Source organism: Harmonia axyridis, chromosome X (assembly GCF_914767665.1).
Source record: "Harmonia axyridis chromosome X, icHarAxyr1.1, whole genome shotgun sequence".
In the NCBI taxonomy this organism is placed as follows: Eukaryota; Metazoa; Arthropoda; class Insecta; order Coleoptera; family Coccinellidae; genus Harmonia; species Harmonia axyridis.
The window spans coordinates 20,425,745-20,443,251 of NC_059508.1; the positions used below are offsets into that span (position 1 = coordinate 20,425,745).

General features: G+C 34.5%; 1 protein-coding gene and 1 long non-coding RNA gene across 11 annotated transcripts in view; one reads left to right on the forward strand and one right to left on the reverse strand.

Annotated features, from left to right (window-relative positions):
• Positions 1-875: 875 nt before the first annotated feature.
• The window catches only part of LOC123686342 (inositol-3-phosphate synthase 1-A-like), a 34,756-nt gene continuing 18,124 nt past the window's right edge, over positions 876-17,507 (forward strand). The window contains exons 1-4 of one of the 9 annotated variants that reach the window (XM_045626396.1): positions 4,814-4,931; positions 6,171-6,309; positions 11,712-12,118; positions 13,965-14,393. In XM_045626396.1, coding sequence (XP_045482352.1) covers positions 14,028-14,393 — 366 coding nt within the window. In that variant the 5' untranslated portion in view covers positions 4,814-4,931; positions 6,171-6,309; positions 11,712-12,118; positions 13,965-14,027. Of the gene's footprint in view, positions 1,117-4,813; positions 4,932-4,954; positions 5,064-6,170; positions 6,310-11,711; positions 12,119-13,964; positions 14,394-17,507 lie in introns of those variants that run through there. The other 8 variants (XM_045626395.1, XM_045626398.1, XM_045626399.1 and 5 more) reach the window with 8 other exon arrangements.
• LOC123686343 lies at positions 10,757-11,342 on the reverse strand. Of its 2 annotated transcripts, XR_006748453.1 has the most exons (4): positions 11,228-11,342; positions 11,055-11,140; positions 10,933-11,001; positions 10,757-10,880 (listed from the first exon to the last, which is right to left on the reverse strand). It is a non-coding gene; the product is annotated as an uncharacterized LOC123686343 (long non-coding RNA). The 2 variants fall into 2 exon arrangements; XR_006748452.1 differs by having other exon boundaries at positions 10,933-11,140.

The following is a 17,507-nucleotide window of genomic DNA, read 5'->3' on the forward strand; positions in this document are numbered from 1 at the left end:
TTCAGGGTTTTTTTGTTTTTTTTTTTGAGAAAATGAATCTGTTCCATTATTTTGACGCGCACAGTATATTGATGTTGTGTTGATTTTCATCACATTAGTGGTTTTCTTCAATGAACATAACTCATAAATTGAACTTTTCTAATTTACTCAACAAAAAAAAAATTTTTTCGAGGAGGACTTGACCTCAAACGCCAGTTTGAGGAAGGAAGGAGACACCAGCCATGGTGTCTCCTTATTTGCATAAACTAGGGGTAATTTTTGAATTTTGGACTAAGACTGAAATAAATTGCTGAATTTGGGATAAGTGGAAGCAAGGATGTATCCGTGTTTTGGTTATAAAAAAATTATTTTTCTCGAAAACTTTTACCCTGCCTCTCAAAAGTTAGCACGTTTACGACATACGTTCATATGAAGTTTTTTCTTGAAATTGCGGCAATAATCGTCCCTTAAAGATTAGCATATCATTAAGGAACAACCTGTATATAGAATAACCATTTCATGCGTCAGAAACTATTTAGAATTCATGCAGAATGACGAAAGAAATTGAAGAAAGTACTTCATTAAGTCACGAGCTTTCGAGATCTCGTCCTTCAAGCGGCAATTGTGCCCTTGGAGCTCGTAAAGCGCTGAAATTTTTACCACCCCCAGCTGAGGAACTAGTGAATGTAAGGGTTCTCAAGTCACCAAAGACGTCTGTAATTACGTAATCAGTAATAATTTCATGCAACCCTAATTTTCCATGTATCAGCATTTTAACGGATCGGATGTAAACATTTAGCTTATTCCAGAATTTTCCTCAACACTATGCGCAAGCTCCATTCGAACTGAAAACAAAACTTCCATCTCCTATTCAATATCCAGAACCTTGGCACACTGTCTTTATAGTTTCAGGAATTAATTACTTAGTACATATTGCCTTCGTGTTTGGAAAGCTCTTCTAGTTCAAGTTAACGCTGAAGTGAATTGATTAATTCAACTGATATTTCTACTTTATTCTTTATTTTGAAAATGGAAGTATTTATTGATAGCGAGAATGTGAAGTATAGTACTACTTACATTGAAAGCAAGTACGATTACCAGCATACTGAAGCTAAAAAAATTGGAAATAAAATAACGGTGAGTTAAAGTTTTTCAGTTCTCCATATTTGTCAATCAAGAAATTGAATCAAATTCTATAACTATATCTCTGTCCGAATTCAAATTGGCAAATATGATGTTTTCTTTATCACAGGAAATTGTTAATTATTTGTAGTCCTATATATCAACCCTATCTTGAATCTTCATTAAATTGAAAGGATTGATTGAAGGGATGAAATTTCCATTATACAGCGTGTTTCATTATAAACTGGACAAACATATATATAGTCGAGTAAATAAGACCGGGAGAATCAATTTTGCATTTTGACATATGCCCATTTTTCGAAGCGTAAGCGAGATACAGGATGTTTAACGTAATTTCTGAGTAATATTCTATCGAGTGTGATTAGGTAAGTATAACTTTTGAAGTTACGATTCCTGGCCAATCAATTCAGAAAAGGTGGAGAACACTGAAAAAAATGTTCAAAATGGCAGACAACCTGCATTGTTTGTGATTATTTTTCTCGGTTGCCAAATTGAATTTCATTTTCGGAAAGAACTCAATTTTCTGAGGATTTCTGAAAAAAAATTTTTCCAAAATCGAACAAAATCTTTTTTACATGTTTACATGAAAAAAACAATTTCATCCGAAATTGTTGAAATGTTTCACGATTGTACGTACCTTTTTTTACATAACATGAATATGAAAACAGAATCGAAAAATATGGAGTGGTTCCTTCATTAAAGCCATCCGAATTTCTCTTTCAGTCTTCTAACATGATTGAAAAAAAAAACTGATTGGGCTATGAGGACCAAAATTTTGAAATTTGACTGTCGAAAAGTTAACCCAAAGTTCAATGAATCTGCGTTGGGTGTCGAACTATTCACCTGTGGAATGTAAATTTCCATATTTAACGATTCTGTTTTCATAATAATAATAATAGTTTAGTAATCCTGTAAAAACAAACAAGTGCACAGGACAAGTCAGTGAAAAACATAAACAATCAGTTTCAAATGAGTCACAAAGATAATCATTTACACAGTAATAACATTATTTTAACATCAATGCTTTAACAACTTTCTCAAATCTATTTACGTTAAGGGATTTTAAATAATTTGGCATATGGTTATACAATTTGATACAATGGCGATTTTTCAAATTTACTGGTTTATGCTTAGGGATAAATAATGTTTCCTCATTCCTCGTATGATAACCATGAAAACTAGAGAGTTTTTTTATTTTGTTTTCGTTCTCCTTGATATAGGTACGACATTTGAGAATGAAAATGATTTTTTTTCACAGAATTCTTTGGATATTGAGTTGTTTCAGAAAAAGAAATTCAATTAGGAAACTGAAAAAAAAGGATCATTGCTGGTTTTTCACCATTCCGACATTTTTGTTCAGAGTTCTTCACCTTTTCTGAATTGAGCAATCAAAAATAATCTGATGTGTCCAGAAATTGTAACTTTAAGGGTTATACATAACTGAGATTGACCACAATCAATAGAATATTGCTCAGAAATTGCATTGAACACCCTGTACCTTGATAATGCTTCGAAAACGAGGTATATGTCATAAGACAAAAATGATTCTTGCGGTGTCATCTACACTACTGCATATGTTGGTCCAGTTTAGGATGAAACATTATGTATTGTTCTTCCTCAATAATTGAAATATTGAGGAAGTTCAGTTTTAGTTGTATGTGATAAAAATCGATTCCAAAAATACTGCTAATTTTACTGAAAGGATTTTCACTTCAGTGGAATAGAAGTTATATTTTTTAAATTATAATTTTGTTAATTATTTATAACCGTATAACGCTCTCAACGTGATGAAATTATTCAGACTTATTAATTTATAGTTGGGTAATCATGTAGAATGGTATATGACCTTGATTCTCTAGAATCTGCCACGTCAAATTGGTAGCTATGTTGCCAGATCGAAAAATTAATCAGGTATTTGAAGTATTTCTTGGAAAACAGAATTTTCACCATTCCCCGTCATCGGTCGTGACAGTTATAATAATATGTCACATTATGCTCTGAATATGTATTCTGATTTTGAATACGACAGATACTGCTACAACAAAATTCATTCTAGAAGCCAAGATATTTATGGAAATGCACTGACTGAAATCTTCAAATGGAATGACAGAAATTACATTATTATTATTAAGTTCTGGGATTAGTGGTTCCTCGTCGTAGAGAATCTTCAATCTCTTTGTTAGCTCAGTTGGCAGAGCGACGGACTAGTGATTCGGGGGTTGCGGGTTCGAATCCCGCCCGGGGAGGTACTTTTTCCAGAATTGAAAATTTGTCTGCATGCCGTAAAACTATTTTCTTGTATTTATCTCACAGACGTTAAAATCACTTTCGTATTATTATTATTAACAACATGATAACTAATTTTCTCTAATTCTGTGGTTATTCCGTTCATTCTTCCACATCTTGTAGAACAAAATCGTGCGAGAATATATCAGAAACGCACAGTTTTCATGGTTATATTTTATTATTCTATGTTGGTACTCCGAACTTTCCGCCACGGCTTTATCTGTCAAGTCATCAATTTGCCTTGAAGAAATCAGTTCAGCCAACCAACATTTTTCAATGCAAAAATTACTAAAATATATTTATGGGAATATTTCATTAATTTCAATGAAAATGCAATGAATTAGAGAAAATAATGTATAATACTCGTACAGAAGGCTCATTCTACCACTCGTTCATTCCAAAACTCGCCACTTCGTGGCTCGTTTTTGAATTTTGAACTCGTGGAAGAATATCAATGCCTTCTGCACTTGTATTATAAATAACTATACTGAACCAGAATGTGATTCTTTGTAAATTAGATAGAGTGCTTAATAGCTAAAGTGAAGGTTTTCTTTGCTTTGTTTATAGTTCTGCGAAATAAGTGAGTGAAATATTGAAATGAATTAAATGAAATAAATGTCTCTTTTTCCGGTTAAAAGTTTATTGAAATCTCAGATCTCCAAACTGGAGATGTATGGGTTCAATAATAACGAAATACTAATCAATATCATTAATAACAATTTGTAACTATAGTGAATTTTTTTCCTGTAAACTGTAGAGATACCTATTCTTATGAGGAATTACTATAAGCTACCAGGAAAAAAATTTTGGTAAGTTTAATATTGACATCAGATCTCACTTTTATTTGATGGGGCTGTGAAAAAAGATTACTCGATAACACACAATGGCAATAATCTTATAACTTTATCCCCTTTCAGTCCTGCCATCAGACGCGGATCCAGGACCCACTTTTGGGGGGGGGAACTTTTAGATACTCAAAATACTGAAAATGTGGACCCAAGACACTTCCACCATTTTGGGACGTAATTTTTTTGCCGTTCATTATTATGGGTTTTCAAAAAATGTATTGAAGGTGAAATTAATGCTGATCTTGTAATTATTTGAGCCTTAGTATGTCAAATTCTAGAAGGGCCGGCAAAATTTAAAAGGTGCCCGGGCCTTTTAGGGGGGGAACGTTCCCCTAGTACCCCCCCCCCCCCTGGATCCGCGCCTGTCTGCCATACATTATAATGTTTTTTTTTTAAATTTGAATGAAGGCATCATCGACTGCTATTGTCATTAGCTTATAATATTTTATGTACGATTTTTAGTCGAACGAATTAAAATACTTCTCTACTATGACAACAAACGTTTTTTTTTTAATCTGGCAACGTAGCTGCTAATTTGACGTAGAAGATTGAACGTCATTCGAGTGTCTCAAGGTTTTCTACATGAGTATCGGGATGGAATTTCCATTATAGTGTTCTTCGTCAATGATTGAATTGTTGAGGTAGATCAGTTTTGTTTGTGAGTGTCGTTTTGTTGTAAGTTTAAACCTTTCAGTGGTGATTTAACATAATAGTATAAAGCATTGATCGAGATGAAATTTTGCAGACTCTACGATTCTATAGTCAACAAATATTGATCGCAGTTCTTCAAGAAAAAAATTCACCAAGGTCACTTCACTCAATAAGTATTATACATTCTTGATATTTGTTTTATTCAATGATATTTTCCAACATCAATATGTCCGAAGAACCTATACAATTAAAATTTTGTTTGTTTTGAAGTATCAATTGTCTACCATAATGAAGATTGACAAAAGTTCTTGTTTCCTTTCATTTATAATGACCTTTTTCATTTATTGAAATTATAATTCATTATAAAGGTCAGGTTAGGTTAGGTTCATTCATTGCGAGAAGTCCTAGACCTAGGCTCATAATTGTTAACTTGTTCGAACACATATTCCATCACGTAACTATTTTATGTATCGCTTCATTACTTTAGTTTGCAATTGTTTTTTTTCCGTTGTAATTTTTTTTGAAAACTGACTATTCATTAACTGAAACCTGTTGAGATATTCGAATCAAATTTGGCGGGTTCCAGCGCATTGCTTTTGCTATTGCGCATTTATTGTCATGCAATTTTGTTTTCATTGGCGCGCATACGGGTAATGATCTCCTTTTTTTGAGAAAGAAATTGTGCGCCACTGAGATATTTCGAACTGAAAAACATTTTTGAATTCCTTGTTCGATTTGTGACAAACATTTGTCATGCCTATTCTCTATGGGGCGCCGTTATCATGCAAAAATATCAAACATCTTAATGCGTATATTTTTTTCTCAATACATCATTATTTATTATAAAATAGTTTTTAATAATGTTTTAAAGTTAAGAAGTTTTTTTTTTTTGCATGAAAACGGCGCCCCAGAGAAAAAAATGACATGAGCGATTTTTTGTCACAAATTGAACAAGGAATTCAAAAATTATTTTCAGTTCGAAATATCTCAGTATCGTACTATTTTTTTTTTTTCAAACTGAGAGCAATAAATAAATGAAGATTTTTTTAAGGAGCTCGTATCTTCGAATACGAAGCATTTGCGAACAACAGTTATATATTACTCCCTTATTCTCCCCCTACCCCTCTGAACTTTGTAGTGAAATTATGTGATTGTTCATATGATTCTCTCCTAAATTTCCAATGTAATTTCTTTCATTAAATGTTGATACATTCTGTATGAAACAATACTCATTAAACGTTTGTACATATATATTTTTTTCAGGAAGATACGCCAGCATTGTTCAGGCGCGTCCATAGGTTTTTTCTAGAGGGGGGGTACTTACAAAGTGGAGAAATTGGGATCATAAATTTGGGTTGGCTAGTAATACACCGTCGAAATACATTTTTGGGCTAGGTACCAGGTAAATTTGAAATATAATAAATGAAAATTTAATTGTGCTTCATTAGCTTTATCTTTATTTGAAGCAAAGTTTTTTTTTCATAATAAAATACATAATAGAAACCGCGGAACCAGTCACTATCACTTAAATCAGGCAAAAACAATGAAATAAACATACTTCAAAAAACATGACGAACACCCTCCATATGATTCAATATATGTAGGGGAGAGTAGGGCAAGTGAGCCATACCGGGCAAATGAGTCTTTCGCAATATACGATACAATGCAATACAATACAACGCAATACAATACAATACAATTAATTTGCATAAGTTACATCTTACAAGTTTTTGAGCTTTAGTAAAAATATACGCAAAAGCAGACTACTACATGAGCCGAACACAACAGATGCCGTGGCACACATTGTGTAGCATAGACGCATTGGAATACCATATAAGAATCCAAATTATGAAAATCATGGTACAAGAAAAAGAAGCATTCATCAAAAAAATTTCTTTTGAGATACCTTGCATAATAATTTGTAAATTAAAATTTCATCAAATTATTGATAATTCAACTAACATAGAAAGCCAAACCGTCAGCCCAGTATTATATTGTTTTACATCCGATTTTAAATTCATTGCCGATTCAATATATTTACCACACCACTGAGTTGAGCAGTCTCAAAATTAGAACCAATGCCGTAATAGTGCGAAGGAGATTATTATTATTATCTCTCTCTGCGCCTTAGATTTGCCATCTTATTTGGCGGCAGCTGTACTAGTTTCAAGAAACAGAGGTTTAAAGTTTGAACTTGAAAGTTTTGAAAATGGCAAATTAAATTTCTATCCTCAATACTTGTTGCATGCTCTGGAATCTGAATTTTCAGATGAAAAATACTTCAATGGAGATCGCCATTGTCGAATTGCTTATTTTGGACATAGAACAAATGGTCAGTTTTGTGAAAGTGATTGTATATTCTGAGGATATGGAACAGTATATTGACATAAAGAACAATCCAATATTAAGATATAAATCATTTGCGAAAATGGATAGTAATATGAAAAAATTTTAATAACGCAATTTAGCCATTCACATAGTAATAAAAATAACTGCAGTTATTCCACGAAAATTTTTGAACTCCACTCTATTGAAATATCATTATTATTATTATTATTATCACAATTGAATACAGGGTAGAGGCTTTCAAGCCTATAAAACTCATCAAAAAATAATCATACACATACACATCATTGAAGAAATTACTAAATAACAGAAGCAATATACTGAAACTAAAAAAAAACTAAATAACAGAAATCAAAAATCCCTGAGAGTAAAGGGCACAACAAAAATTAATTAACACCGCAACACTTCAGTGAAAGTAAACCTGATATGTCTCACATATTTATAACATCACTGGTGCTCCAAATAATAGAGTAAGGTTCAGCAAAAATAAAATCTTATTATGATTAAACCTAGTGGATTGAGTGACAACGGAGCTCTTGTGAGGTGCTACTTGACTTCACTCATGTTGAAATCACCAGCGATAACTATATTATTTCTTGCATTGGATTTTTCTTTTCCGAAAGAGAAGCCAGGTTCGTGTACAAGATAGTGCATTCCTCGAAGTGAGTTACAAGCTCCCCGATGAAGAAACACCAAGAGAGGAAACGATGGAAGGCTCACCTTTCATATATTTAATCGTGATATTTTTTTCACCTTTAGCCAACCGCTTTTTGAGTTCTTCACGAGTTCGGTTGAGTTTTTCAATTTGCTCGCGTGATTTATCATCAGAAATATGGTAATTCTTCAGGGCAGGATTATCTAAAATCAATCTTCTATTTCTCAGCACTTTGAGGGGTGTATGAAAATTCCTGAAGCAGACCTTAACTGGTCGACGGTCATTACTAGCTCTACCGATTCTGGTGACTGAAACAACAGTAATACATGCGGAATTATCGATAGCATTCAAGATTCCTCTAACCACCTCGACGTCATCTGCATCATTGCCTTCAGGGATGTTCTTAACTATGATATTGTAGGATCTCTTAAAAGATTTCTCTCGAACTTACAACATCAGAACTACCTGAAGCAGAGTTACTCGCAGTGACAACCATATTGCCAATTTCTTCAACTCTTGACTTTAGGGATGAGATTTCGCCCAAAACAGAATTGTTAGTTGTGTGCAAATCTGTAATACTCCGCTGACACTCGGAAATAGCGGAATCATGCTCACGCAGTATTGGAATTTTTCTCGACCTGTTCGGAACATTTATTTACCTGTTCACATAGGTCAGTTTGAGTATTTTTTATTAATTCGATGTCTGCCGTGATTTTATCAAGCTTTGAAAGTTTTTTAATTATCAACGCCAAGGGATCCGACATACTAGCTTCCTGGTCTCTTTGGAAATATAACTTGTTTTATTTCTTAGGTTTTTTAATGGGCACACGTTTTTTTCAAATTTGCAGGTTTAGATGTGCAAGATTGTGAGTTCGTATGTTTCGTTTTCTTCTTTGATTTTCCAGAAGTGGACGATGTTTGTTTTCCCGAATTCATCGCTGATAATGAAATCATTTGTTTATAAAATTCTCTTTCTTCTTCAGGAATTTAAGTCATCATTTCTGTGATATCTTCTTTCTTTTTGTTCGAAAGAACAGGGCAGGAGTTAACACCTTGCAGATCCAAAAGAAAATGTGACTCTTCTTCTATTCGATTTCTCTTCTTTTTGGCTAATTTAATTTTTTTTAATTCACCTTCAAAACACTCCCTAAAAGAAATGTTCTATATGCAATCTTTATCATATAGAATATGTTTAACTTTAGTGTGTAGAACAACATTGTATTGGAAAGGATTCGAAACTAGTTCGTAATTTTTATAGTCCTGTTGTCTCATTCGTAGAACTTTGAATTTCAGTTTCCATGTTCTTGGCAGTTTAAGGAAAATTCTTAACAAAGCTAGAGGACCCAAGATTTCAAAATGTCTTATGTATCGTTCAATGCAACTATGTGCCGAATCTATTTCCTGCACTGTGCCATCCTGGTTCACTGAATTTTTACTCTATGACTTTCAAATTTTTTGAATCAGGTGAGTTCAGGGAATTTGGTGAAGCAAACGACATTATAGAGTTTCTATTCTGTGGGACGCAGCTGTCAGACCACAATATAAGTCTCTTTAATTTTGGATTATCATTAACTACACACTTCAAAATTCTTATTAGTGCATTTGCTAGATGCACTCCACTCCTTCCACAAATCATTTCATGCCATATTGCATTGTACACCATTTTCTTCTTCTCCAGGTGGGCAGTTAAATTGTAGGAGGTCAACTTACTTCTGTAGAAAAAATTGCTTATGTTTGCTTTTGGCAGGGAAAATATATTCTGCATATCAAATGTTATCACCCACACGGTTTCATCATTGGCATGAGCTATTCTATCACGGTCTCGTTCCGCCTTTCCTATATTTTTCCTTCTCATATGCTCTTCCTTGGCTCTGATTTCTTGCTCAGTTGGATTCTTTATTACATTGAGAGTTTGGCACTTATCACATAGATCCTTCTTGGGTTTGAAGAAACTGATATTGAACTCTGTGTTAAAGATCTTTCTATAAGTGCATAATTTAACAGGTTTTTCAATATCTGTTTTATATAAATCATACATTCTCTGTAGGTTTAGATTTCACTCCAAATAAGTCTTAGAGGAATTTGCGCAACAGGAAAAGATGATATACAGGGTGGCCATTTGAAAACGAAACAGACGAGATTACAGACGAAATAAAGCTTTTCGATAGAAATGCTCGGGACAGGTCGATTTCTGTTTCGAGGGGGACAACTTAAGATGTAGGTTACGGACGCATAGCGCTTCAACACTTGCTGCTACAACCCCCACCCCCAATTTTTGAATAGGGAAGATGGGGTGAGTGATACCTCAAAAATTTGGGGGTGAGGGTTGTAGTAGCAAGGGTTGAAGCGCTATGCGTCCGTAACCTACATCTTAAGTTGTCCCCCTCGAAACAGAAATCGACCTGTCCGAGCATTTCTATCGAAAAACTTTATTTCGTCTGTAATCTCGTCTGTTTCGTTTTCAAATGGCCACCCTATATGTTTTCTCACAATGTCTTTGCCTTTTTCTGAAATAACTTTTTTTTGTGTTTGTGACTCCAAAACTTTCTATTTATGTTATTTCTTTCTTCTTCTGTGATTTTCGTATTGCACTTGAAGTTACAAGCCGGACTTTGGCAAGACGCCTTTCTAGCACTTTTTTCCGATACTAAATTTCCTTTTCTGTTAATATGTTCCTGTCGATGTTGGCATTTTTTCCTCTGATATTTTGTTTGCAACTGTTTGTATATCTCAGCCTCTTCCTCGAGTTTTTTATTTACTCAACTTCATTTTCTTTGTCATCACTTTTCCTTATATTTCCATAATTCTGAACATTTTCCTTATCATCCTCATAATCGAGTAGTGCTACATCTTTTTCTTGTTCTTGAACTAGTCTGGTGACTTCTTCGCCCACTTCATCAATGTCTGTGATTTCCAAAATAATTCTATTTGATTGTGATAATTCGGTGGGACTAATTCTACCTTGTGGTGTACTGAAATATTGTTTCAATGGTATCATTATTATCGTTTCCCAACTGCTCTTACCTTGATGAAGCAACAGCTTGTTTTTTCGTGTTATCACTCCAGCTGTCCGTTATGATTTGGGATAGTGAACTGAACCAAAAAATATGAGTTCAATTCCTATTCATGATAACATAAGAACTTACTCCCAGACATCACTCGCACAAGAAGGAGGACCTTCAGGAGGGGGAGAACTATTCACACTGGTTTTTCTTCATTTGCATAACTGAATCTGTATACAGGACATAAAATTAATCAGTGGATAAAGACAACTGAGGTTAGGAATGTCAGCTTTAATGTTTTTTTCTTTTATACTTACATTCCAGTATTTTCCAACTCTCCCTACAATTATTTCACAGTATTTTTCACCACTTCCCATTTTCAATGGAAGGCATTTACTATTATCGACGCAACTAAATCAATTCACAAAAAAATCAGAAGAGAATGAGCGTGTGTATACACTAAAAGCGAACTGGATATAGAACAATATGATACTGAAATACTTTCCATGGTCTTGTAATGGTTAAACGATATCGAACAATATAATATCGACTCCAAAAGTGAAACAGGTGGACAGATAATACACTAAATCCATTTGGGAACATAGAACAATATAATTTTTATGGGATTGAGAATCAATGGGGATATAGCATAAAAGTTTACTGAATTCTTATCATTTAAACAATTAAAATTAACGATTTTATGGGATATAGAACAAGCTAATTTTTATATTTGTTTTCGTGGAGATAGAACAATTTAATACTCAGCTGACGAAACAACCTTTAAAAAAGATTCTATTTCAGTAAAAATGTACACAGCCAGAGTTTGAGCTGGTTGTGGTAAACTGTTGAGTCTTCTACTGATCATGACCCACGCATTTGAATAGGGGAAAAATCTTAAGACCGTGGTGGCCATGGCAACAAATTAGTTCCGGCATGCTCAAAGTAGTCTAACGATCCCCTTGCCTCATATGATTGGGAATTATCCTGTAGGAAAGTTGCGTTTTGGTGTCCTAAGATATGGAATCAAATATGGCTCCACTATTTTTTGTATGTAACGCTGCGTGGTCATGCTACCTCTGATGAACACTAAAAGTGATCTAGAGCCGTAGGCAATGGCACCCCACATCAGAATCCCAACAGTACGATGAACATGCCACTCAACATGAAATTGGGTATCACAGTGTTCACCACGTGGTCTAGGGTTAAAGGTAAGGTCAAGTTTAGCAAACTATTGATTTGCAAATGCCCTGGTTGTAGAGGAAAAATCTCACAAAACTAGCAGTCTTAGGCGGCGGTATTGAGAGGTGTTCTACTGCGAATTCGTCCTGTGCTCCTGGCTCTTTCTGTTCGGTGTTCTTGAATCCATGATGTTGACTGTAATTTTGAGTTTATGGGTGAAAAAAACCCTTACTATTTCCATTTGCCAATAATAATAACATCTCTCCATACCATCTAAACTGATTTTAGATCGCGGTGTGAAAGTTGAGATTCCCTCAGTCCAAGTATTCGTCTTCGTTCAAACTCGCTTGATTGATGATAATAAGCAATTCTTTGCACTCTGGGCATTATTAAGTTTATTAGAATGATTGTTGATAATCCTAACTATACTACTATTTTGAATTCAATGTGTTAGCTTTAACTTATTAAAAAATAAATACGAAAGAATTAAGGTTGAAAATTTTATAATGAGTTGTTTTGTAATAATAAAACTAGTACCTACAGTGAATTCGGGGATTATGGAATATATCAGGTATTATGGAATACTATGGTTTTGGTTGAACTACTATAGCCATTAATGCCAATTCCTTCCTTGATCCATACTAGTGTTTATCCTTTTGTCATTCGTCGTTTGTTTAATATCCCAGGAAAAGTGATTTCGCTGCACATGGAAGTTTTTCGGTAGGACATTAAAATTTTGTTAGGACTTTTCTTTGATATCTTTGTTCAATTGAGAAGATTGATAATGTAGAAAAGCTTTAGTTAGCTAATGGGATAGTATTCCGACAAAATATTCAATCGGCAAAGTCGGTTTACCTTTCAGGAATTATGGTAAAATTACATCACCGCAACCTCTGAAAATGGAATGAAGGAGACGTGACAAAAGTAGTAATAGCAGTAGTCAAACAGCCATTTTCACGTAATGGATCGATCATTTCATCCATTTTATAAGACCGAATGCCGAAAACTTGAACTGCTGATTTTGGACAGACATCACACATATAATAGAAACTCAGATGTCATTGTTGGAGCTAGGGAAAACCACTTACTTTTTTGTTTGCTTACCTCCTCACCCAACGCACAAGATGTAGCCACTCGACAAAATAATGGGACCTATTAAAATGAAGGAAATCTACAATTTTTGAGAACAGATTATCCATCAATATCTCATTTCGATATCAGTGAACTGCTTGATGAAGCTTATTTGAAACTGTGCTAGAGGGCATTCAATAGATTTCGGCAAACTTGGTGGTCATCGTGAAACAAGAATCAAGATAGCAATAAAATAAACGTTGATGCCAAACCAATTTCCAGTCGCTATGAAAAGAGAGCGAAATATGAACTGAAAGAGGAAATTTCTTCTGATAATTTTGATGACAGTATCCCATCCTTGGATGACGAAGAATTTTGGATAACTCTCAATAACCCAAATGAGGACGTAGTTACAGTGTCTTAATATGAACTTTGGTCCCACGAACTGTGCACCGATACTGAATGGTGTTGTTTTATTTGTAATTTCTATCATTAAAATTGGAAAGTTATAAGTATTCCATATTACCAAACAACTTTTTCGAATGTCAGAAGAGTATTATTTTGTTAATTATTTTGTAAATTTAACAAGCTTGTTTTCAATATATATTTTATTTCATTCAAAATATTTAGGAAAATAAAAATGATATTCCACAATTCCCGATACTCCTCTAATTTTACTGTTTGTTCCAAGCAAAATCATACTCAAAATAATTCTATTAAGATCATTGGTCTTGTGATATCATGTATAAAATGTTATTAAAGTCGACCAAGTCAGAAATGAAAGATGCTTTGTAATTTTCACAGGTAACACCAAAAACAGATCACTTGGTCATCCGCACCAATCGCAGAGTACCCCGTTTGGGGGTGATGTTAGTAGGCTGGGGAGGAAACAATGGTTCGACCTTCACAGCTGCTTTGATTGCCAACAAGCTTGGCCTTTCCTGGCCCACCAGAAATGGAACACAAAGCGCAAATTGGTATGGTTCCGTAACAAAATCAGGCACAGTGAATTTAGGCACGAATGTGAACGTGCCATTGGGTAACCTGTTGCCTTCAGTTGATCCAAACGATATAGTTGTGGATGGCTGGGATATAAGTGGTAAAGATCTGATAGAATCGATGGAGAGGGCAAGAGTTCTGGAACCTAGCCTAATGGAGATGTTGAAACCGCATATGAAGAAGTATAAACCGAGGGCTTCCGTATATGTACCTGATTTCATTGCTGCCAACCAGGTATGAATTGATAAATAAAATAAATTTTCACACCTACCATTCTCTAAAAGTTGTTCTTCTAGTAAGGTTTATGTTTATGCATTAGGTTTACACCAAAAAATTACTCTGTTTTCTTTGCCGAGCTTTCGGATTTTATTCAATCCATCCTCTTTTTATTGTAACTGATAATTTTTGTTGATATCTTGTACTTCTTCTACAAGATATACACGAATAAACACAAAACTGTCACAATGGTAGGTGCATACAGTCATCGATAAAACCTGATTGAAATGAAAAACAAAAACAATTGAAGACATACTCACTGAAATCGAGGTTAAGGTGTCATCAAATATATATTAATCATTAAGTTATTTATCTTCTGCTTGATAGTGCCAATCCGTTATCGGATATTGGAGACCATTCTGGCTATTGTGACCTTATTCACTGCTGCACGAAACAGTCCAATTGTTGTTTCCGAGAATCAGACTCTCAAATTTCTGAGCCACGAAATTCTCCTCCTGCCGGGACCTCTCCTTCCCTCAACCTTGCCCTGCAGTATCAGCTGGAGAAGGCCGTATCGTTGTTCATTCCGCATGATGTGGTCCAAGTACTTCAGTTTCCTCCTCTTCACGGTGTCAACAATTTCAGTTTTCTTGTTGACTTATATTAGCACCCTCTCATTGGTCATGTGCTCTGTTCAACTGATTCGGAGTATTCTTCTGTAGAGCCACATCTCGAATGCTTCAGCCTCTCACACGAAGCTTCAGTAAGCGTCTATGACTCCACCCCATACAGAAGCATAGGAAAGACATAGCACTTCAGAAGTCGTATTTTGGTCTTCTTGTTCAGGTCGTGATTCGTGAAAAGTTTTTTCATTTTAATGAAAGCTGCTCTTGCCTTTTCAATTCTACAGCGAATTTCCCTCGAATGATCCCATTCATCATTCAGCCCAATGCCGAGGTACGAAATTGTTTTGACTCTCTCTACCATTCTATTGTCGATGTAAAGTTGTCCTTGTAATGTAGAATTTTTGGTGACTATCATGAACTTCGTACTTCAGTACTGAGAATCTCTTCGGCATATACATTAAACAGCAATGGGGACAGAATGCAGCCCTGTCTTACGCCACGTTTTATGCGAATATTGTCAGACATTTCACCTTTAAAGGTGATCTTTGCTATCTGCCCCCAATATAGATTCTTAATGATGCGTAGATCTTTATCATCTATTCCTATCTTCTTCAATATCTCAATTAGCCTTTGATGTTTCACTCTCAAAGTTATTTATAAATCAAATAAAATATTTCAGGAATCTCTAAGTGACAACTCGGTATCTTATGTAGATAATGTCAATATTTTAATGCGGAATATAGAATCAAATAAGATGGTGGTATTTGCACGTGCGTTTAAATCATTCAATTTAGACAGAAGATAAAAATCAATGAGACAAGGCATCAAACAATGTGTACAAGAGAGATGATGGGTTTTGTTCACAAATTTAATCATTCATCGACGGGTCCATCATAGAAAATTTTCTCTCGGTTTGGGTATGTTAACAAATATGTGTATTACTAAGATTTTGCGTGTCTCATTTACTGTTAATTGCTTCTTCTTCTTCATTGATATGGATCATCTCTAATATAATTCTTTTATTGTAATTCCGTTCTCTATCAATTATCTCTACATTGTCAAAAAGAAATTTATGATTTTGTTCTAATGAGTGCTTTGTAAAGGCACACCTTTTGTTCTTCTTATTTATGTCGCTCTTGTGAAGTGATATTCGATTTTTCAACAATTGAGATGACTGACCTACATAACCACGCGAACAATCTTCACACTATATTTTGTAAATTACGTTTGAATGCAACATAGTTGGAATGGTATCTTTCAGCCTACTATACACTCTCTTGACAGTTTTGTAATTATACAATACTGCTATTTTCACATCATCTCTACTCAAAAATTTTTTATTTTACAAGTTAAACCTTTAATATTCACAATACTACCAAACTTCATTTCAACGTCTTCTGTGTCCGTAGATCTGAGTACCATATAGACGACAACGACCGCTCACCACAGGTACTCAGATTTACGGACACTTATAAGCATAGCCTTTTTCAACGAATTCGGCAATTTTAGCGGAATATTGGGCAGCAAATTCGGAATCCTGATCCATTTTTCTTTCTATACAAGACAATATTTTCATAGCATTATCTTTGCTGAATGATATGTCTTGGTACAATTAGACCACAATTGTCTTGCCCAATCAACAGTTCCGGTTTTACATTCTCAATGGACTTCAAAATATTCTGATCCAGGTAGGGAAACCTCCTTGACAGATGTTCAACATCAAATCATTGTTTAGGGAGTCTAAGATTTTTCACAGTTCTGACTTGTTTTAGTTTGAAAAATAGTGGAACACTTTTATCGGCAGCAATGTCAAGGGTAACCATTTGTGATTGATTTTCATAGTGGGGTATCTCATTTGTCCACTGGAAACAAAGGGGTACGACAGGACCGGGAGTTTGTAATTTACAAGCCAAATCTTTTCCAATCATAGTACACGTGGATCCTTCATCAAAAAGAGCATATGTTCTGATTTTTCCTGCAGGTCTCTGTATAATTACTGGCGCTATCCTCAGTAAAACAGTTTTATTTTCTCTTGGTGTAGACTTACTGGTTAAACTAGCACAAAAATCAGGAGACAAATTTCTATCAGTGGAATCACTTTCACTGTGGCAGGAAATTCAACATCGTAGTATAGGATCCCGATATAGAACGACCTTCACCGAGATGCTTATTTGATAAAACGTATTTTATATTTAATTTAACATGTCAATGAATATATCACATATGGGTTGCCTAACAAATTTTAGTCCAGAGTAGGTTTAATTAATAATTAAAAAAAATTTTTTTTTCGAACATTTCACCGGTTTGCTTATTAGATAAATTCTATACCAATCGAAAGTATGAAGCCCATAGAATGTGCAAACGTTAGGTTGCCTATTTTTTTCCGGTCACAACTCTCGGTTGCCAGGTATAAACAGGTCAATCTATACTAGCATTTTGCAACGGTCTGACTATTTAATCAAAATCAATATGATTAAAGATTATTTTATTATGAACACGGTGGTAT